Source organism: Camellia sinensis, chromosome 1 (genome assembly GCF_055761805.1).
Source record: "Camellia sinensis isolate YWXY chromosome 1, ASM5576180v1, whole genome shotgun sequence".
NCBI classification, from domain to species: Eukaryota; Viridiplantae; Streptophyta; class Magnoliopsida; order Ericales; family Theaceae; genus Camellia; species Camellia sinensis.
In genome coordinates this window covers 196,643,276-196,665,095 of record NC_138961.1, presented here as the reverse complement: position 1 = coordinate 196,665,095, position 21,820 = coordinate 196,643,276, and the positions used below count along the sequence as shown (strand labels likewise).

At 37.3% G+C, this 21,820-nt stretch overlaps 1 protein-coding gene across 2 annotated transcripts; it reads left to right on the top strand.

Annotated features, from left to right (window-relative positions):
• Positions 1-14,440: 14,440 nt before the first annotated feature.
• Positions 14,441-21,820, top strand: LOC114319038 (uncharacterized). 2 transcript variants are annotated; one of them, XR_003649254.2, is made up of 8 exons: positions 14,441-14,644; positions 14,765-14,784; positions 16,988-17,134; positions 17,268-17,367; positions 17,793-17,942; positions 18,031-18,259; positions 18,529-18,598; positions 21,387-21,820. XR_003649254.2 is itself a non-coding variant. In XM_028266011.2 (7 exons), exons 1-7 carry the CDS (start codon positions 14,456-14,458, stop codon positions 21,596-21,598), a joined length of 888 nt encoding a protein of 295 aa, XP_028121812.2. In that variant the 5' UTR covers positions 14,441-14,455; the 3' UTR covers positions 21,599-21,820. The 2 variants fall into 2 exon arrangements, 1 of the variants encoding a protein (XP_028121812.2); XM_028266011.2 differs by lacking the exon at positions 18,031-18,259.

Here is a 21,820-nt window from a genome sequence, read left to right as displayed (position 1 = left end):
AGCGTTGTAAATAGAGATATGGATCTACTTAATTTGACTAATGAAATGGCCTTTGATAGGGCCGCTTTGAGAAGAAGGATTCATGTAGCCAACTCCATTTGATGAGACTTAAGGCTTAGTTTGGTTTGGTTTGGTTTGATAATTTTTGCATAAATTGGTTGGTCTTTTGACTGATTTTAATTATTTTATCAATATATATTATTTTATTTCTAAAAGGAATAGTTAAGTTTTATGACATTCTTTAACATAAAATAATCTAAAATTAAAAAATTTATAAAATGAAATTTATTTTGATTTTATCATAAATATAATTTTTTTAATTTTTTTTTTCATCTTTACCAATTAAACTATGACATTTATTTTTTATTATGAACTTAAAATATATAATTAATAACATATATAATTAAAAATATATCTATAACATATATAAAAAAAAGGTAAGAGTGGTGTAATGCTGGGGCTTCTTCGCTACGTGGCCTTCAGTTTAGCCACACACACGACGATAGAAACAAACAAGTTCCAAAGCTCGTCGTAGAAATTTCCCAAAACGGTGGTCTGCTCTTTGCCTATTTCCCAAAGCTCCTCCTCTGACAAATTTGGCTGCAGAATTTGGGTTAGTCACGTGGAATTCAGACTAGCCACGCCGAAAATGAAGAAGAAAGCAAATGCTACCCTTTCGAATAGCATATATATATACATATCTTGTGGATGGAGTTGTTGTTATCCTGTTCTTCCCATCACTGTCGGTGCTGTTGTTGCCGTGACGCCATCAAAATTGGGCATCCAAAGCTTCGCTCCTGCCGTTGCAAATCCTGGTAATTACATTTGTAATTTCATACCTGCTATTTACAAGTGTATTGAACAATATTTACCCACACTGTTTTTCATCGCTGCCCACATGTTTGTGGCCTCTTTGTTTTCACCCCTGCCCCTGCACACCATGTGTTTGTCAATATGTCTCAATAAACAAAGACTTTGACAGGAATCATAACAAAGGGGGAAATTCTAACATTTCCAAAACAGCCAATTTCCAACCCCTCTCAAACAAAGACAATAATTCCCAAGTTATGAAATTTTTAAAGAAGTCTTTACCAATTAAGTGAAGCCTAAAAAAAATTCTAAGAGATAAAATTTGATATTCCATCACAATTTATTCATTGAAATCTCATAAATCCAATATACTCTATTAGAATCTTCAATTTGGGTGAAAGAAAAAGGCAACAGCAAGAAAGAAATTCTAGAATTAAAGATTATAATAGAAACCAAGATCATAATTTGGACGGGGAAAAAAACAAGACAGCTAAAGGCATGGTCAATCATAAAGAAGGGGGAAAATTCCAACATTTCCATCCATCCAATTTGTTTTTATGTTTGTTTTTAATTTAAGGTATCTTTGTTCTCAATCTTCTTGTCCTCATAGTTGTTATCAGACCAAGCATCAATAAACCTTCCAGGATGTGGACTTCGGAAAAATAAAACTGTCTTATTAGCTATAAAAATTTCATAACGTTGTTTGACTAGGAAATCAAACATAACTTAAATTTTAAAAAAAAAAATTATAAGAAGAAGAAAAAAGAAAGAAGTCTTTATCATTTGAGTGAAACCCAAAAAAAAAAATCATAAGAGATAAAATCATAAGAGATAAAATCTTATATTCCATCACAATTTATTCATTGAAATCTCAGAAATCCAAGATACTCTAGAGTCTTGAATTTGGGTGAAACAAAAAGGCAACAGCAAGACATAAATTAAAGAGGATGGTTCAGGTGCTTTCACGGTTATATGAACACTTAAAAAAGAGCTTCTGGATGAAGGCAAAGCTGCAAAGTGTTTAGATATAGAAAATGATGTTTTCTCGAGCGAAAAGTCCAACACCCAACAAAGAAAGAAATTCTAGAATTAAAGATTCTGATAGAAACTAAGAGCATGATTTGGAAGGGAAAAAGCAAGGGAGCTAAAGACATAGTCTTCATAAAACCAAACACGTTTGTTGATTCACAAATCGAGCTTTATGGCATGTTTGTTGATTCACAAATGTTTAAATAATCTAGTACTACAATCTCTTTATGGCATGAACTAATGGACCTTCTTATTTCACTCTATTCCTCATTGTTTTATTTGTTATGACCCTAATATATTTAAGAAGCTATTTTTTCTTTTTCATTCTTTGGCAGGGTATTAGAGATTGGGGTAATCCACTGTTGGTAGATTAACAGAGTTTCTCTATGCTAATTTCAAATTCAAATAATTTATTTAAATTGATCTACAACTTGACAACTATGCATTCTAAATTCTATTTCGACGGTCAAATAAATGCTTTAAATTTACTCTTTGTGTAACAACCCTCATACTGTTTACCGACTTATGACTGATTGATTACCGTTAAACTGAATTGATTACGACTGATAATTGAACTGATTAGAGTACGGAACTGACTGACTGAAATTTGGAAACCGAATTGATTGAGTATATGTTAGTTAAATTGCATTCTATCTGTTTGACTGGATGATTATCTGTTCATGCTTATATGTTTAAACTGCTAATTGAAGGCCATATCGGCGGCCGAATTAGAAACCGATTGATGTTCCATGATCCTCAGAATTAATGTGATTTTATGGTATATTTATCTGAAAATTGATTAGGTATGATTAAATTGGATTAAAATAAGTTAATTGCAATAGTTGCTCTATTTACCTTATTGCCATTGTTAGTGGGCCCTTATTATAACATGTTAGAGCCTTGGTATGCTTGAATCAAACATTTTGCTCAGCTCATTTCTTGCTTTTGCCGACTAGAGGGAGGGAGTTAAGGGAGAGAGTTAGATTTCACCTATTTTGGCTTGGTTTTGCTTGGAAATTGAAGAAATTGTTAAGGAGATTGCATATTTGAGCTCCCTTCTTGAACTACAAGACTAAAGGTAGCTCCATTGTCTTCTTGTTCATGTTTTGAGTTGATTGTTGCATGGTCCAGGTTAGATTGTAGAAGCTAAGTCATGTTTTGGGTCATTAATGTTGAATTGAAGCTTGATTGTTGCATGCATGTTGCCATTCTTGAGTTTTGAGGTTGTAAGTTCATGTTTCCTCACATGCATGTCCATAATTTTGTAATGGTCCATGATTTCATCATGTTTTGGAAACAATTAGCTCCTTAGAGCATAAATTGGAGCTTTGAAATTGGTTTGAATTCAGGCATGTTTGCATGTTCTTCAAATTCTTGAAAATGGGTTTGAATATGGTTTTAATTGACTCACCTTTGGGGCTTGAATTCATAAATTGAGCTTTGAAACTTGTTATACATTGAATTTAGTTATGTTTTCCAGAATTTGGGCCCAAGAGGTCGAGTTTGGAGTGGTAGAATGCTTGGTTTGAGCTTGGGAGGCAGATCTGGAAATTCCAGATTTGGCTTCCTCGCTCGAGCGAAGGATTACCCGCTCGAGCGAGCACCTTTGTCCAGGGATCCGCTCGAGCGACCATCGAGCGACCATCGCGCGCAAAATCGCAGCATCCAGTATTTTTACTGTTTTGCAGACCGCTCGAGCGAAGGATTCCTCGCTCGAGCGAAGCCTTTGATTTTGGACTTACGCTCGAGCGTAGAAAGTCCCGCTCGAGCGAGGCTCCTATTTTCAGCAAACTTTGCGAAATGTTTTCTAAGTGTATTTTTGCATCCTCATCCCACCCTAGGCATTCTTAGGCCTAGTTTAAGGCATCTTAATGAGGATATAGATGTAGAACACACCAAGGCAAATTAGGGATTAAGTTATGATATTTCCCAACTGTGTAGCTTAGTGTGTGTTCAACCTGTGAACTGTGTAGGGTTGGCAACTGGGGAGACACGCTCTAGCATACTGTAGCCCAGAACTCTGTGAGTAAGAATTGTGTAAAGATATGTTCAACTGATTATCTTTTGGATACTGAACTGAACTGTTTACTGAACTGGTATTATTTACTGAATGAATGTATGTCCTTTATTTCTGAACTGTACTGTGGCATCATTAGTACTTACTGTTTACTGTTATTGTTACTGCGACAGAATTCTCTGTTGGTTCCCTCGTGGAGCCACTACTATTTACTGACTGATGGCCATCATTACTGTTCGGTCTTTTAAGACCTACTGTCACTGTTATGCTAATGGATGTACCACATATGATTGTTTACTGTACTGAACAACTGAAATACTGATTGAATTGAACTGTTTTCATTACCGTAAGGACATTCATTCTAAACCTCTTTACGCATTATGTTATTCACTGGGCTTTAGCTCACTGTTTATATATTTATGTAGGTGTTCAGCCACCAGATCGGAGCTAGGAGCGTGGGTTAGACTCCAGTTTTGTCAAGCCAGCCTTTGTGCCTCACTGCGAGGTTCCGAGTTGCCATGCTATGGCTTGGGGGTGTTTTGTTTGTTTTCCCCCGCCTGTCTTCATACTGTCTAACTGTTCTGTATAGACTGAATGTTTACCGTACTGTTATCAAGGGATTAGGTCCCTGTACTGTGTGACCGTAAATTCTGTATAGACTGTACTGTTTGTGTATGTATGAATGCATGAAAAATCTTTTTGGCATACAGACTGTCACAGCTCAATGGACATTGTTTAATTACTGTTTTGGCTTCCGCCAGGCCCTGTACTCTGTTTTACTGTATTACTGTTAAGCAGGCCTTCGGTAATCTCGGATTACTGGCCGGTTACGGTGCTAAACCCATAGGGCCGGGTTTGGGTCGTGACACTTTGCCAAGCTCTTGTATTTGCCACATATTTGTCAATTCTGATTTATTATTATTTCTAATGCTTCTTAATCCATTACAGCACCCTTTGTGGATCTCACTTTCTACAAATTTCGTAGGTCTACTTCAGGAAAAACATAAAAATGAAGACATTCAAGGATCACTTTTTGAAGAACCTTCTCATGGAGCTCTATTTTGCACTTGGGAAACATTTAAGAGGACATTGAAGGATAATATAGATTTAAAGTGACACGTATTAACTGTGACAACCCTGACCTATTATAGACACCCCATTTTTGACCGACCTTAAAACTCAGACGTCACTGATTGAGCGTTCGGTGCTATTGCATATTGTGCTCGTTTTGAGGTTTCAGAGTCTCGGCTGCGAGCCTTGCCTCCAGACTTCCGGACTTTTTTGTACTTTGCCTCGGTTTGCAAACCAGGTCCCGTTTCCTCTATTTTCTCTTTCCGAAGGGAGGGAGAGGTCTCGTAGACCATCTCTCAGTGGCCGTAGGCTACGTTTCGTGGTCGTAGGCCATTTTTCCCGTTCAGAGCCCGGTTTCCGATTTTTCGGAGCCGTCGGCCGTGTGCCTCGGTTCGGGACTGCTTAACCACCTCTGTTTGCTCTGGTTTTTGGCACACACCTTGTTTCCTCCCTTTTGAGGGACATTGTGGCCCGAGAGACCAACTTCGTGGTCGAACGCCACCTCCAGTGCCTAATAGTCAGTTTTCGGGGCCCTGTGCCGCGCATTTTGGCCCCCGAACCTCCGTTTTGCATCCGTCTTGGCCCATTTTTGGCAGGGGCCCTATTTTCATGGTTATGAAGGTGGTGGTATGGTGGGAGGCCACCTTTTCCCCTGAAAAACCAGCTTTCTCCTTTTTCTCTCTCCTCCAGTCGATTTTTCTTGTAGAAAGCTGGTTTTTCTTACTTTTGAGCCACAATTTCTGGTTTTTCACACCACTATTGTGTTGTGCTCATCTGGGAGGCCACCAATATAGGTAGGCCGACTAGTAATTCCTCTTGACCCTTTTGAACCCCTCTAAAAAGTTATTTTTTCTCTCTCCTAGGTCACATTTTCTGGTTTTCCACCACAGAGCTGTGTTCTACTCATCTGGGAGGCCACCTTTCTGGGCAGGCCGACCAGCAATTTTGCTTGAACCTTTTGACCCCTGGTCGGCCAATCACCCTGACCCTTTTGAACTGGTCGGCCAATTTTGTCTCTCTGAGTGTGTTCTAGCTGTGCCAGCTGTTTTACACTTGACCCATTGTCCGAGGGTTTTGTCCTTGTTTTGGCCCCTTTTAAGTTGGTTTTCACCCCTTTGCTCGGCTTCAAAGAGGAATTGGCCCCTTTGGTCAAGCTTCTTGAGGAAGCTTGACCCTTTTGGTCTAACTTCTTCAAGAAGCTTGACCCCTTTGGTCAAGATTCCTTTAGAAGCTTTGAGCCTCTCTCTTGGCTTCTCCAAGAAGCCATGGCCTCCTCCCTCTATATAATCAACCCTTCACCTCCATTTTCAAGGGTTAGAAGCTTTTGGCTGGAAATATACATACAACCCTCTATCTCTATACTTCAAGCCTCAAAACACTCATATTCTTGGCCATTTTACCCTACACCTCTTAGCCTACCACCTTCCTCATTCATTCCAGCACCTTGGAGGTCATTTACAGAGGTTGAAAGCTCACCAACTTGGTCCAGAAGCTGTTGGAGGTTGGCTCTACAAGGGTAAGTCTTCATTTCCCCTTTTCTAGCCTTATTTTTCTTCATTACTTAGCCCCATTTGCAAGCATTTCTGGGCCTCGACCTAAACTGTAAAGTGTCTTATTTTGAGCTCCTCTTCAACTTTGTTTAAGGGCACTTTACTGTTTGAGGTCATCTACTTCCCCTTATCTTCTATCTCTCTTTGAGAGATTTTTTTGCATCATATTTTAGCCTTACTTGTGAACATTTTCGAGATTTGTCATAAACTGAAAAAGATCTTGTTTTAATCTCCTCTTCAAGTTTGGTTAAGGCCTCTTTTCTGTTTGGGGTCATCTTCCCCCTATGCATGCTTCATCTCTTCATGATTAGGACTATGCATTAGAGCACTTGCATTGGCCATGATTTGGCCTCTTAGCCACTGAAATCCAGTGGATTTTCAGTGGCTTAGATGCATTTTTGAGAGCCAAAATCAGAGGGGAGTGACCCCCTCTCTCCTTGTCTTGTTTGGTGGTCTTGTTGGCCTTTCAAAGGGACCCCTTTTTGCATGCTTTGAAGTCATGTTCCAGGCCTCATTCTGAGGGTTTTGAGGTCTGCCTTAGCTCTGTCCAAGGCCCTTTTGGCCATAGTTTATGTCCCTCATGCATGTGTGGAACAACCCTCCTCAAGGCCTTTCAAGAGGACCTTTCATTGTATGCTTTATTGATCAATTTCAGGCCCTTTTTGGTGAGTTTTAGGGCTGTCATATTTGATTTCCAGAGTTGGTTTTGCTATGCTAAGTGTCCATCATATATGTGTTGAGTAACCCCTTGCATGCCCTTTCAAAGGAGCTCATCATTTTCGCACATTTTGGCTGCATTTCAGTGGTTATTTGGGCATATTTTGTCATGTTTTATTCACTATTTTTGGCTGGTTTGATGAGTTCTCATACGCTTCATATACATGCCATGTAAACCATGTTTGCTAGCCAAATTTGCATGCTATTTTAGTCCATCATGTTAGCACTTTTTGGCCATGCTTTAAACTAGAAATGTGCATGTTTTGGGACTGCCTTGGCTCTGTCTTTGTACTTCATGGCCAAATAATGCTTGCTTTGCATAGTTATAATTCAATACATGTGTCTAGCTTTGAGTTTCGGGACTTATTTCATGCATTGGGTGCCATATTTCCATGTTTCGGGACCATTTAGCATCATGTTTCAGTACTGGAAATTACATGTTTGTATGCCATCTTTCATCCCTTGCCATGCTTTGGTAGAGTGGCATTTTATGCCTTAGGTTCGGTTCTTGGTATGCGTGCACGTGTGCACCCATTTCGGTTGTCTCTTTTCCATCTCATGGCCACTGATATGAGTGTGGCTGAGGTCCATTCATGTTGGTGTAAGTCCATCGTGCATTGTGTATGTCATTTCGGTCCATAGCATTGCGTATGCTAGATTGCATGTTAGAGCATCGTGTATGCCATGTCACATCGTGCATTGTGTATGCCATTTCATAGCATTGTGTATGCTAAGTTGTATGTTAATCGCATTGTGTATGCCATCTCATTTGCATCGTGTTTGGGATAGGAGTTAGCCCAAGCACGGGAAACGAGATATGTTTCGTACTCCGAGTGACGGAACGTGTCTCAATTCCCTGTTGCCGACACTCCGGATTACCCATGATGGAGTTTAGGTCTTGTTGTGTTTTCATGTGCATTCATTTCATATCGAGTCGTGCAATTCGACTCCTCGGCCATCATGCATCGATATGCGTGATTGGTGGCACAAGGATCGAGGACTACACTCCTTGAAGAGTAATCATGCATACATATGTGAAAATACTTTGCCATGCCCCTTTGTTGCTCACTGTTGCAGTAAATCAGAAATCAGCGGCCTTTTGGAGCGTTGCGCAATATTCCAAGAACAATTGCAAACAGAGGCAAACTGGGGCATCGTAATGGATTTCTGCGCAAGGCAACTCAAGCATGCATCATTCATCATTTGGAACAGAGCTGAGGCGGTCCATGGATTTACGTGCTAATTTACATGCTTTCCTAGATTAATTTGTTAATTAATTAGGATTTTGTATTTATTCGGACTGTACTATTTATTCGGACTGTATATTATTTATTCGGACCCTCCGAACGAGGGCACAACTGTAATAAGTGTGCGTGCGTGTGATGTATGTCTTCCAACCCCACGTCTTTCTCCCTTTTATTTACCAGCTTATGATGGTTAGATTAGGGCATGTTTCAATTAACATACAACATGATAGCATGTTTGCATTCATTCATCTGTTTTGCATGCACCGGGCTCGGCGCATCATACTAACTGCATTTGTATTTCAATTCCGAGTTGAATACTTGTTAGTTGTAGCATTTCACATGCCATCTTTAGAATAGCCGAGCCTATCTTAGTTGCATTTTGCATGTGTTGCATTAGGCATTTCTGTATAGTTAAGACCATGCATGGATTTCTAATTAGCTTCTGTTTTGGCTTGGAGTGCTCGGTAAGTTTTATGCTTTAGCATCCTTGCATGTGTGTGAGTGACTGTCATGATAGCATGCTTACCATGAGGCTAATTGCTTATGTGATATAACTGCCTGAATGCCTATGGATGAAGGTTGGGTTATTTGGATTGGAACAATTCATTAAATGCGAGTTTTAAGCCCACTTGAGAGTGACAAAACCATGTTTTCTAAGCCTACCTAAGGGTGGCAAATCCACATTTTAGCCTACTTGCGAGTAACAAACCATTTTCAAAACAAACATGAGATGTTTCGTTTCAATTCAGGCGATCCAGTCTATACTTGTATGCTGTGCGCATTACATAGTAAATCTAGGCTAATAACCGGAATAAGAACGCATAATGTTTTCAAAACTAGATATCATGGTTAGTAGGGGCCGATCTTTGATCGGGCGAGCGGGGGTGCTCACGAAGTGACCTTCCCCAATCGTACCCAAGTTTTTGAGCCGAGGCAACTTTGGTGATGACGGACACGTGGCCTTAGGCAACGAGTCAGGGTTTCCTAAATTTTCCAAAATAAAATATTTAGGTGGCGACTCTGTGTCTGGCAAAGCAGTCCATGTTTGGCACTTCTTTCAAAAAAATCTGTTTTCAAAAATAATTTGCCGGATTTGGACTCTTTGATGATTCATCGGTCTTGCATTGCACTCTGCAAGATTAGATACAAGACTGTGACTTTGAGTCCTGAACTGTGGTGAGCCCAAATGAACAGAACGGGACTCATCCTCCCGGGACGTTTGGGGACGTCTACACCTATGATTAGCGTTAATCCATGATTAAGCATGATAAGTAAATGGTTAAGATGAAATCCCAAATTGATTATGTGAGTGTGTTGTTTTAATTGCATTTCTATCTGTTTGGTATAGAACGATCTGTTCATGTTTTGTTTTCGATTTGCGAATTGAAAGCCTTATTGGCGACCGATTCAGAAATTAACTTGTGTTATATGCTAATTAGGATTTATAGAATTTTATGGTAGGTTTAATGGAAATTCGATTGGGAATGATTAAATTAGAATAAATAATGCTAATTAATATAACCTAAGTTAATTACATGCTTGCCATTAAGTGGACTCCTCAAGGCCATTGTTTTGTTCTTATTTCGTCTATGTTTGACACCATTAGCCTCCATCTTCTTGCACAAAACGTGAGAGACAGAGAGAGAGAGAGAGTTTGAAGAAAAATTAGATTCAACTAGGTAATTGCTTGAAGTTTAGAGGAATTGAGAGAGATTTGCATAATTGAGCTACCACACTTGGAAATTCAAGACTTAAGGTAGGAATTTACCCTCTTAATTGTGAATTTAAGTTGTTACATGCATGGTTCATGGAAAAATTGGAGACTAAAGTCAAGGAATAGCCTAAAGAGTAGGATTGAGAATCAATTCATGCATACATGTCCATATCATTGAATTTTGAGATTATTTTCATGAAAATTCACACATGCATGTTCATATTCAGTTGTGATTCAAGAATTCACCATGTTTTTGAGTTGAATATTGCTTTTGATCATATTTTGAGAAGCTCAAGATCAAAAAGCTTCATGCATGTTACGTTCTTGCATTGTTCATAAAGTTTACATAAAAATTTGGTGCAATTGACACACTCTTGGGCTTTAATCTTATGAAATGATCTTCAAAACATGTTGTCTTATGAGTTTCTAAGTATTTTCCAGAAAATTGGCCCAAAATGATGAGTTTTGGCATATTAAATCCATGGTTTAAACTTTGGGAGCAAATTTGGAAAACCCAGAATTTTGCCTCCTCGCTCGAGCGAAGGATTTCACGCTCGAGCGACTAGCTTCGTTTTCATGCTTTTGCTCGAGTGTAAATTGCAAGCTCTCAGGTTTTTGCGTGTGCAGAAGCACGCTCGAGCGACAATACTTGCGTTCGAGCGAAGAACTGTGTCTTACGCTCGAGCGAGCATCGAGCGGAGATTTTCAGCAACCAGTACTTTTTACATTTTTGCAGATCGCTTGAGCGAAAGAGTCTACGCTCGAGCGACCAAGCACATCCTGCATGTCCGCTTAAGCGAAAGAAACCACGCTCGAGCGAGACCCCTGTTTTCAGCAAGTTTTGAAAAATATTTTTAAATACATTTTTGCATCCTCATTCCCATCCTAGGCATTCCTAGGCCATGTTTAAGGCATTATAATGAGGATAATGATTTAGAACCACACCAAAACGAGCAATGGGTTAAGTTATAAATTTTGGGTGTGTAATTTAGTGTGTGTTCGTTCTGCAACTGTGTAGGTTTGGCACCCAAGGACGCTGATTAGCCTGCCTATAGCCCAGTAATCTGTGAGTAACAATGTTATAAAGCTATGTTCAATTACAATTATTTTCTGAATGATTAACGGTACTGCTTTCTAAAATGATATTGTTTACTGAATGAATGTTTGTCCTATTTTATGAACTGTACTCGTGGCATCTATAGCAACTGACTGTTACTGTTACTGCTACTGTTACAGAGATCTCTATCAGTTCCTATCATTGGAACTACTGTTACTGTATTGATGGCCATTAACTGACTGTTCGATCTATTTAGACCTATTGTACTATTCTGCTATTAGATGCACCACGTATGACTGCTATGATTCCAAAATGATTGATACGACTTGAAATATGAGTCACTGATTGAATAACTGATTTACTAATGCAAATGATTGTTTCAATTACTGAATGGACATTCATTCTTAACCTCTTTACACATTTGTTATTCACTGGGCTTTAGCTCACTATTTATATATATATGTAGGTGGCCAAGCACCGGACCAGAGCTAGAGGCGCCGACTTAGACTCATATTTTGTCAAGCCAACCATCGCGCCTCATATCGAGGTTCCGAACACACACGAGTCAAGGCTGTCTGGGGTGCTTCAGATTCACCCTTTTTATCTCTGTTAATGTAGAGAATGTTTAAGACCTCGAATGTACAATTATGATGAGGGGATTAGGCCCCTAACCTGTATGTTACTTTGTACATGTATTTTTGGTATATGGCTATGAACGTGGTTTTGTCCATAAAAGTCTTTTCCCATTTAGGTTTTTACAGCTCATTGGACATTTTTTTATTACTGATTGGCTTTTGCTAGTCCTTTTTTACTGTATTATTGTCATCACTGTTAAGCATGCCTTTGGTAATCACGGATTATTGGCCGGTTACGATGCTAAACCCTTAGGGGCGGGTTTGGGTCGTGACATTAACCATTTTAATGTTCTTTTATATATTTGTTAATCATTTTAGTATCTCAAAATTCTCTTCTTAACATGTTCATCCCGCAAATGGTTAGACTAACAAGCCGGTCTTGCTCATAGAACAATGCCATATGGTATTTTGCTTATATTTATCATTGTCAACCTAACTTGAAAAATTATGCCTTCTTGTACTTCATTTAACCAATTTTCTTGGAGCTTATTTTTATGTCCAACAATGTCTTTTTTTTTTAAGAGCTAAACAACGCATCATTCATTGTAGAAGCTTTCACCACCGGCTCAAGATTGGAGATCACCTTAGCGAGGTAATCAAATCGATTCCATCTTAGAAAAGTACAAAGATTGTTAGTTATCATAATTTTAAAAATTTCTATTAGTGTTTTACTTTTATATTTTTTGTTCTAGATATTATTAGTTTATTCTGCCAGTTTAGTCCATACATTTATTCCACCTTCCTATTAGTTATGAGGCCCGCTTCAAACAGGTTATTGTTAGTTGCCTAAATTAATCTTATTTGTTCTCATAACTGAATCTCAATGATATTAACTTAGAAGATATGATGATTTGGAGGATAACTGAACTTATGCATTAAAAATTTGTTGTCTATCACTTTGTTTTCTATGGATCTAAACCTATACATTAGAAAGCTTCTCTACTTTGACAGGGCTGCTCAATTTTTTTTGTAACTATTTTTGATGTGATTTTGTTAATTTCAGCTCTGAAATGGGCTTACTTCTACAAATGTTGCTGATACTTGTTATGTTATTTTCTCATTCTCTTATGATTGGAATCGTTTTCATCCACTTGCGTTTTTGAACTTCTACGCAGCAATTTGGCTTAGAAATATAGTTTCTTTTTGCTTGTTTAGCTAAATAGTTTTCATGTGAAGAATGGAAATGATATAAACTGAAAAATCATTGTGCACTTTATTTTTCTTTTGATGGGCTTTACTCATTTTTTATTTTAATTCATTAAATATTGAGCTTAAAGTCCTTACTATGACCATTTCCATGTGTGGATTTCGAGATCAAGCTGCTAACAGTTGGTGGAAAAAGACTGAAACTTACGATTTGGGACACAGGTAATTAACATAGATGACTTGTTATGTGGAACTATTTTGTTTATTCAATGTGGAAAATTTATTGGATCCCAATAACTAAAACTATCGCTAAAATAGCTACTTTCCAATACCAAAACCTTACGGCTGCCTTTATGAAAAGTTGAGATAAAAAATAATTGCTGAAGTGTTTTTGCAAATTCAAGTGGTTTCGGAGTTGTCGAATGAGAGCCCTTAAAATTAGATATTGACATGTATATCTATCCTTCAAAACAGAAACACAAACAAAAACAACAATTTAGAAAAGTTTTTTTCTGGACAAACTTTACTGAACTTAAGCCAAGTTTGGCATGATTGAAAAAAGACAAAAAGTCAAAAAGTCATTATTCTATTTAAGTCACATCACCTCTCTAACGCATCACTTCAAACCCAACCCAAACACAACCCATATTTCATAAAAAGTCAAAAAGTGTACTTATTTAGTCTTCCTAAACTAGGCCTTATTTTATTCAAACATATATTAATCAATATTCATATATGAGGCTATTAAATTTTTTGGTTTGCAACTAGACATGAGAGGTTTGGAACATTGATAAGCTCTTACTATAGAGGTGCACATGAAATTATTCTCGGTACGCTATTTACAAATGCAGAAAATTTGCATTCTAGTGTCATTTATGTGGTAGTCATACTTTTGATAATATATTTTTTTACAGTATTTCACATAGAATAGTTCTCTGATTTTTTTTTGGATAACACATGAATTCTTTTGAAAATTTCTGCTCGGTCACATGCTTCTTCTTACCATTTCGATCAATTTAAATAATTTTAATTATTGATATTTTGTCGTCATCTTTTCTTTACTTAATATTTAAACAACCACTTTTGTATTTACTTTTTATTTTAGTTTATAATGTAACAGTGACGCGGTGTCACGCGCGAAGCGCATGAGGCCAACTAATGTTTAGTATAATGCTTAAAATTTAATTTATTGTAAACTATTCTTTATATTATTATTTAGCTTTGCATTCATATGCTAGTTTTTCCTCATGTTTAGTATAATGCTTAAAATTTAATTTATTATAAACTATTCTTTATATTATTATTTAGGCCAAGTTTAACTAACTTAAAAAAGTGTACTTATTTCATATTTTTATCTTTTTTAAATCAAATCAATCAACATTTCTCTCTATCTTTTTTACACATAATGCAAAAAAAATAAAAAAATACGCTTATTCAAACTTGGCCTTAGCCTTGCATTCATATGCTAGTTTTTCCTCTAACTAAAAGGCCCTATTTAAAAGGCCCTATTTTTAGGTTTACATTCTCTCTCCTCTTCACGCTTGCGAGAGGAGAAAAACCAGCCTACCCGAAGCTCCCTCATTCGACAAAACCCCTCTTCGGCCCTCGATCTCGCTCTCTAGGGTTCTTCCTCTCGTCGCGAAACAATATGGTACGATCTCTCCCTCTCTCTTTCTCTCTCTGTAATTTATGTATCTGTCGATGTGATCTGTTTATTAAGTCTGATTGCATAGCAAAATCTTGTTTTCTGATTATTTCTCATTCTTCACAGGCTGATTCTCCTCGCAAAAGGTACTTTACAGCACTGGTCCTTTTATGATTTACAGCTTCGATGTCTAGTATATGATGTTGTCTCTCTTTAATTGAAGCCTGATGTTTTTGATTTCTCTCTTCTTCTTCTTCTTCTTCGTTTTTTTTTTTTTTTTGGTTTTTCCCCGCACGAAATGCCCAAAACTCTAGTTTTATCATAATCGATTAAAAAAACCCTAGCTTTTTGCTAATTGTGGTTTTGTCCCTTTTCAGTTTGAAACGTGACAACAAAAATTGCACTTGAACCACTAAATGTGTTAATTGTATGCACTTACAGCCTTAATAAATTTATTTTTCTTTTCATAAATTACTAAAATGCAAAGTAATGCATGATTATGGGTCTCACACAAGGTTTTGAAAAGCGATTGCGGTCGCCGTAACGGTAGCGGTGGCGCGGTTGCGGTTGCTGGGTGTAAAGGCCGTAACGTAACGGTTGCGGTAACCGGAACCGTGAATTTTTTTATTTTTCGCACAATTTGAAAAAAACTTACCGATACACATATTTTTTTTCCATGGTCATATTTATTGGGTTTAAAATAGATATTGATAAATTTCTTTAAATTTTTAAGTATGATCCAATATATTTTATATTTTTAAATCACTATAAATTGAGTTTTTTACATTTTATTTTAATAATTAATGACTTTATATTATATAAAAAATCAATCACTAACTATTATATATAAGATAAACAATGACAAAAGTAAGAGAATAAATAAAAGTTTTTGTATATATACATATTTTAACCAAACTAAATAGATAATGACTACACTTATTCTTCTTATTATTATTATTTTCAAATAATATATAGATAGACACACACAAATAAAATAGTTGAGTGATAGCAGCTGAATAGAATAACATAGGTCTTACAGCTTCAACAAATCAATAACATGTTCTTCATCTTCCCTCTTCTCTCTCTCTATCTCTTGTTCCTCCATCTTCTCTTGTTATCTTCCCTCTTCTCTCTATCCCTCTTCCCCCCATTTTCAACTTTTTTTTGTGTGTTTTTTTCGAAAGAAACAATTTGGAACCGTTACGTAATGGTGCATAATAGGCCGTTACGGTTGTTACGACACCGTTACGACCACTACGGCAGCCGCTACGACTGACACACTTGTGAATCTCAATCACACTGCAAAAGCGGCCGTAACGGGTGGCGGTAACCACTAAAACCATTACGTAACGGCGTTACGTAACGGCGTTACGTAACGGTTGCGGCCGCTTTTTAAAACCTTGGTCTCACAATAACAGTCGAAAGTTTTGTTGAATGTTGTTGTGAGCGTTGCTGGATTACTACTTGGAGGAGGTCAGAAGTTTAAAGTTGTTGCTTTTCTTATCCCGTAGACTTGTACCTTAAAACTACTACAAAAACATATTGGTAAAGTGCATTCACGTTCAGTAGTTGTTATTGCCAGTCAAATTTTGGTCACTCTTTGCTAGTTTGTTTTACCAAGGTTGATATTAAGAGATATGGGGGCCATGCCTGAAGGCCTAATTAACTTTTGTTTGTTCTATTCCCTAGGAAGGAAGTTATTCCGTTCTTTCATGTGGAGTATTGTTTGTCTTTTGTATGACATATACATGTGTGTTACATGGACTCGCGTACTACTGTTGGGTAGAGATTGGACCGATCAAATTTAAAATTCAAGCCTATGCGGACTCAACAGAAAATGGTCATATTTTTATATTTTTAATCTATTATGTGAGATAAAATAGTTGTATGTGACATACAGTGTTAAAAAGGCATTTTACTCTTTTTATAGCAATTATGCAACAATATATACCTATAATGATAGTGTTAAATAGAAATATGCATGAAGTGTCCAATGAAAAGTATTGGATATGTATCCCATACTCTTGTCCAAGTGTCGAGTTTCCCACATGGGCATTTGATTTCTTTTGAGGAGTCTATGTAACATAGATATATGTCATGGCTTAAGAGTTGTCAAGAGAGAATATATGATTCCATACAGTTTTGTAGCAAAAAAGATATGCTTTTAGAAAGATGATTTCATCATGGATTATACCATTTCTTTGAGCTGCTCTTAGTGAAACCTCTAAAGAGAATTCAAACATTGTTTTGACAGGCTTGCCGTTTATTTGATTAAATTGTTAAACTTTTAACCCCTTCTCCAACTCTCTGTTACCTTCTATCTGATGTTATTTGCACTGGATGTATCAGGTATTCGCGGTCTCCTCCTCCCCGTGGCATACAATCTCGATCTAGATCCAGGTCAAGGTCTAGGTCCAGATCTGGGTCCTGGTCAAGGCCAAGGGACAGGGACAGGGACAGGGACAGGTCCAGGTCCAGATCTAGAAGTCGTGGGAGGTAAGTGATAATTCTGGTTTTTTCGAAGTATGATTATGTTGTGAGTTAATTATGACATTCTATAGTTGCCTCTTTGTTATGCGGGAGGCTGGTAGTTTGAAATTATTGTCTGAACCCATGAATGATGTGTCAGGGCTGATCCCGTGAATCCTGGTAATATACTCTATGTGACTGGGTTATCTACAAGGGTCACAGAGAGAGACCTTGAAGATCATTTCTCCAAGGAGGGAAAGGTTGGTTTGTAATAGACTATTACATTGTGAGGCTCCTGTATACCTTTGCTTTTGTACTAGAAATGTTAAATGATTCTGAGGACACTTGTTTAAATAGCTGCTGTTATTGAATTATAAACTTATAATTGTTAAGATGAGCAAAACAGTATAGTTTACTTTCTGTGACTTTTCATGAAAGATAAGAGATTCCTCCTGTTATTGGGGAGTTGTAGAATGTGTTCTCTGTGTGTGTGTGCGCGCAATGCTACAAGTTATGAAATGTGTTTTCACCATAACTGATTTTCTTGTCATCAATAATGGATATTTTTGGGAATATTTTGTAACTAATATTTTATATTGTTGTTAAGTTAAGAAAAAGCCATTTAACTGTTTTCTGTTTATTGCTTATGGCCTTATTTAGCTATGCGATTTTCTTTTTGTTCTAGGTAAGTTCATGTTTTCTGGTTGTGGAGCCCCGTACACGTGCCTCTCGTGGTTTTGCCTTTATCACAATGGAAACTCTTGATGATGCCAACCGCTGCGTTAAACATCTCCATCAGTCAGTTCTAGATGGCCGATGCATTACCGTGGAGAGGGTAAGTCCTTGTTCCTTGGGTGGTGTAGAATCACCTATTTTGATTGGTTAACTTTCGTCTTGACTTGGAGGTTTCTGGTTATATTCAGAAGACATTGCGTCAGCTATGTTGGCAGCAATCAGATGATGAGATCATCCATATCAACAATTAAGTGAAACAGCTTGATCACAATGGCCAGCTAAAACAGCCTTTCACATGCATCTGATCAACTTAACATAGCAACTATATTGATCAACTACTATACAACCTCAGCAATTTGTTTCAACTCTCAACTAATCATCGGACATTACCATCAACATTCTAATCAGACTTTTATGGTACCTTATACCTGGCATTCATTTGATGGATACTAGTCGTATATGCCCAAATATATATATATATATTTTTTCTCAGGGTCGTTTTTGTTTTTCTGTGTTATTAAGGCTGCTTACAGTTTTTTGCACCAGTTTTTTCTCTTGTAAAGTGGTTTTAATGATATTTCATGGTGTGTATTCTGTTAGTATTTTTTATTGATGGGGTACACGATTTGTTGAAGTTGAATCATATCACCAATACATTGAATTTGAGGTCATATATTTATTTTCAGTCTCGGAGGAAGCGGCCCAGATCTCCCACACCTGGTCACTATCTTGGGCTGAAAAACACTAGGGACAATGGTAAGCTTTTAATCCTTTATTTTCTTTTTTCTTTTTTCAAATCTTATTCCAATTTAGTTGCTCAGTTTTATGTTTCATGGACACCCTTTCTACGTTATATATTATTTTGCTTCATTTGAAAGACAAATGACTTGTGTGATAATGCAATTAAGTATTACTGAATAGATTAATGTTGTGTTTGGTTCAAAGATTTAGTGAAGGATTTGGAAAGGGAAATGGAAATGGAAATAGAAATGGAAAAGGTAGGTGACTGTGAATGAAAATTCACATATAACTTTATTTCACACACTTTTTCTATTTTCCTTTCCAAATTCCTACCCAAAGCCATGAACCAAACATAGCCTAGGTGATGTTATAGTTAAGTGTGTATAATTAACTTTACTTAAAAATAAGTTTCACTAAAATGGGCCGAAAGTTGAAGTCTAAAGGATTTAACTTATTACTAACATTGAATAGGCATTTAAATTTTTATCCCAACTGCCTAATTAGCCCCCAAATAATTCATGTTTATCTGTTTTTCTTTGATTAGCATGAGTACCTGGTTTCTGACTAGTCTTTAATCGGTGGTGGGCCACTCTCTCTCCCTTCTTTGGGCTTCAGCCTGTGCCTAGGAAAAGTAGGCCTAGATCTGCAGCTTTTTGGCAAGTGATCATTTTATTACCAAAAAAATAGATATACAATAAAGCTTGGGACACAGTCCAAAGGGTATCACACAGACAAGGCTCACACAGCTATAGGAGTACTAATAGGAGTATTAACTGTAATTCTCTTGGCCCCAACTTTGTTTTCCTTTCTAGGAGTATTAATCTCATCTCTAACACCCATCTCTAGTTGAGTACCCACATCATCCACCTCATAAACACCCCTCGGCTATGAAGCACGGACACCTCTCCGGAGGTTGCGTATAGCTGTCTGACACGCTAGAAAGAGCTGGACATGTTAGGACACTTTGGACACGCTGTGGACACGTTAGGGCACGCTGAGGATACGCAAGGGACACGTTGAGGACATGCTAGGGACACATTGAGTACTATTTTTCTCAAAAAAAATTAAATTTTTTGATGTTTTTACTAAAACAGCATACTTAAGGTTGATAAATTTGATGAAATTAAATATTTGACATAAAATAGATATATTAAATGTTTAAAAAATACATATAATAAAAGTATAAAAATATATGTTTTGAACATGTTCTTAACATGTCGTGTCTTGCATTTTTTGAAAATTTACGTGTCCACGTGTCCGTGTCGTGTCACGTGTCTGTGCTTCTTAGCCCCTCGGGTTGGCCACACCAGGAAGGAGATAACAATTCGTCCTCCCTCTCAGTGCATCTCCTCCCTTGAGCTCTCCTCCTTTGGATCACAAGATGATATCTGATCAAATATATTCGATGAGGATGGAAAGCAAGGAGTAGAAACTACCTTTTTGACAAATAGAGTGCCACATCCTACCTTTCCTCTTTCCATTTAATAGGCTTTACATTCCAACTTTTTTCCTTATCCATTCTTGTTAGGCAAAGAGGTAGAATTCAACAGCTTTGCTTTGGAAGGACAATAAATTGTGGCATGACCAATGGCCTTGCAACCATCACACTTTTGTGGTCTCCATAGTACCTCTCATAAGGCTCACCATAGACTAAATTCATCATGAAAGACTTTGGTATATCTGAAGTTACTTGAACTTCAATGCACTCTTTTGTAAAGATAAGCCTACCATGAGAGTGAGTATACTCATCAAGGTACAAAGGTGTACCGACAACTATAGCCACATAGCTTGACCATCATTCGTCCTAATTTCTTGTAGAATATTATAGAATCTCACAAAAATTGGCACACTAGAGAATTCACTCAACAAATGAGCATACCCAGATGCCATCTTTTCACTACAAATAGTCAACTCCCAAAATAAAACAGCCCACCTTCAATATTTTTTTCCATACCTTCATTTTTAATTTTTTTGAAGATAAAGAGACTATTGGCAAGAGTGACACTGTCGTCAAGGCTATCTTTCCACAATCTCTCATCACATTGTTTGACTCGATAGAAAGATAATCTATTATTTGTGAAAGGCCTGACTAAAGCATGTTCCCTTTTTATAGAAGACAAATTGTGGTTTTTAAGATCCCATGTTTATCACTTTGCAATTTTCTACATGGCAGCTTTTCAGGCACCTGTTTTGATTGCTTACCAATTTCCATGGGCCGAAATAATGTTTTAATTTTATGGGTTGTTCAGAGATGATCAGATGGGTGCAAGCCTCAAGTCCATCCATCTTCATTTCTTTGGAGCATCATTTATGAAGAAAAAGTGGAACAAAATAAAAGGCAAATATAATATAATATTAAAGATTTTTACAAAATATGTGTTTTGGGTATGTAGAAAATTATGTTTTTTCATGTCTGTCATGTCATATTCCATTTCACGTGTTCATTTCTATCCATTTATATTTGTGTATACTTTTATGCAACAGTCAGCCTTTAATCTTGATTCCTTAAGCCCAATACAAGGGCAATGTTGCCTTCCTGTGGTATACTGGACAATTATAAATTATGTAGTAAGCAAGAACATTAACTCCACAAAATTTTGATCAAGGCAATGCATGTGGTGGGTGTGGAGAGGGGATGTATTTAGATGCATGATCAGACTTTCATAAAATGGAGTGTTTAAAATTTCAGATGTCACATTAATATGTCCGAATTTGAAATTTATTAGTTTAAAGCTTTCAGCACTTAAATTTTCAGTTTTATCATACAGGCTCTAATTATCTTTTTTTTTGGTATTTGTGAAAGGCTATCGCGGTGACCATGGTAGGTATCGTGGAGGCCGTGATGACTATGGGTATCGCAGGTCCCCAAGGCGCTCACCGTATCGTGGTGGTCGTGATTACTCTCCTCCTAGGCGCTCACCTTATGGAGGAAGGTCAAGAAGGGAGCGGTCAAGGTCGCTTCCATATTCTCCTTATGGTAGCCCAGAAAGGCACTATGCTCGTCGTAATAGGTAATACTGATTGTTAGGCCTTGGTATCCTGGGTTTTAAGTGGAAAACAAACACTCTCTGAAGACTCATTTTGTTAATGTTGTGATCTTTAGTTTGTACTCTTGACTGAGTGACAACTCCTTGCTTTCATCTTCAAGGGCATATGTAATGTCGCTACATTGCTACCCACCTTGCTATATATTATGTGCTAGATGTATTTGGAATATATAGTACTGGTCTTAGAGAA

Excerpts from the sequence above, each read along its gene's own strand:
- LOC114319038 (XM_028266011.2), top strand. The coding sequence starts at position 14,456 with ATGCTAGTTTTTCCTCTAACTAAAAGGCCCTATTTAAAAGGCCCTATT. Across the intron at positions 17,135-17,267 it reads AGATCTAGAAGTCGTGGGAG|GGCTGATCCCGTGAATCCTG; the intron begins GTAAGTGATAAT and ends ATGATGTGTCAG. Across the intron at positions 17,368-17,792 it reads ATTTCTCCAAGGAGGGAAAG|GTAAGTTCATGTTTTCTGGT; the intron begins GTTGGTTTGTAA and ends TTTTTGTTCTAG.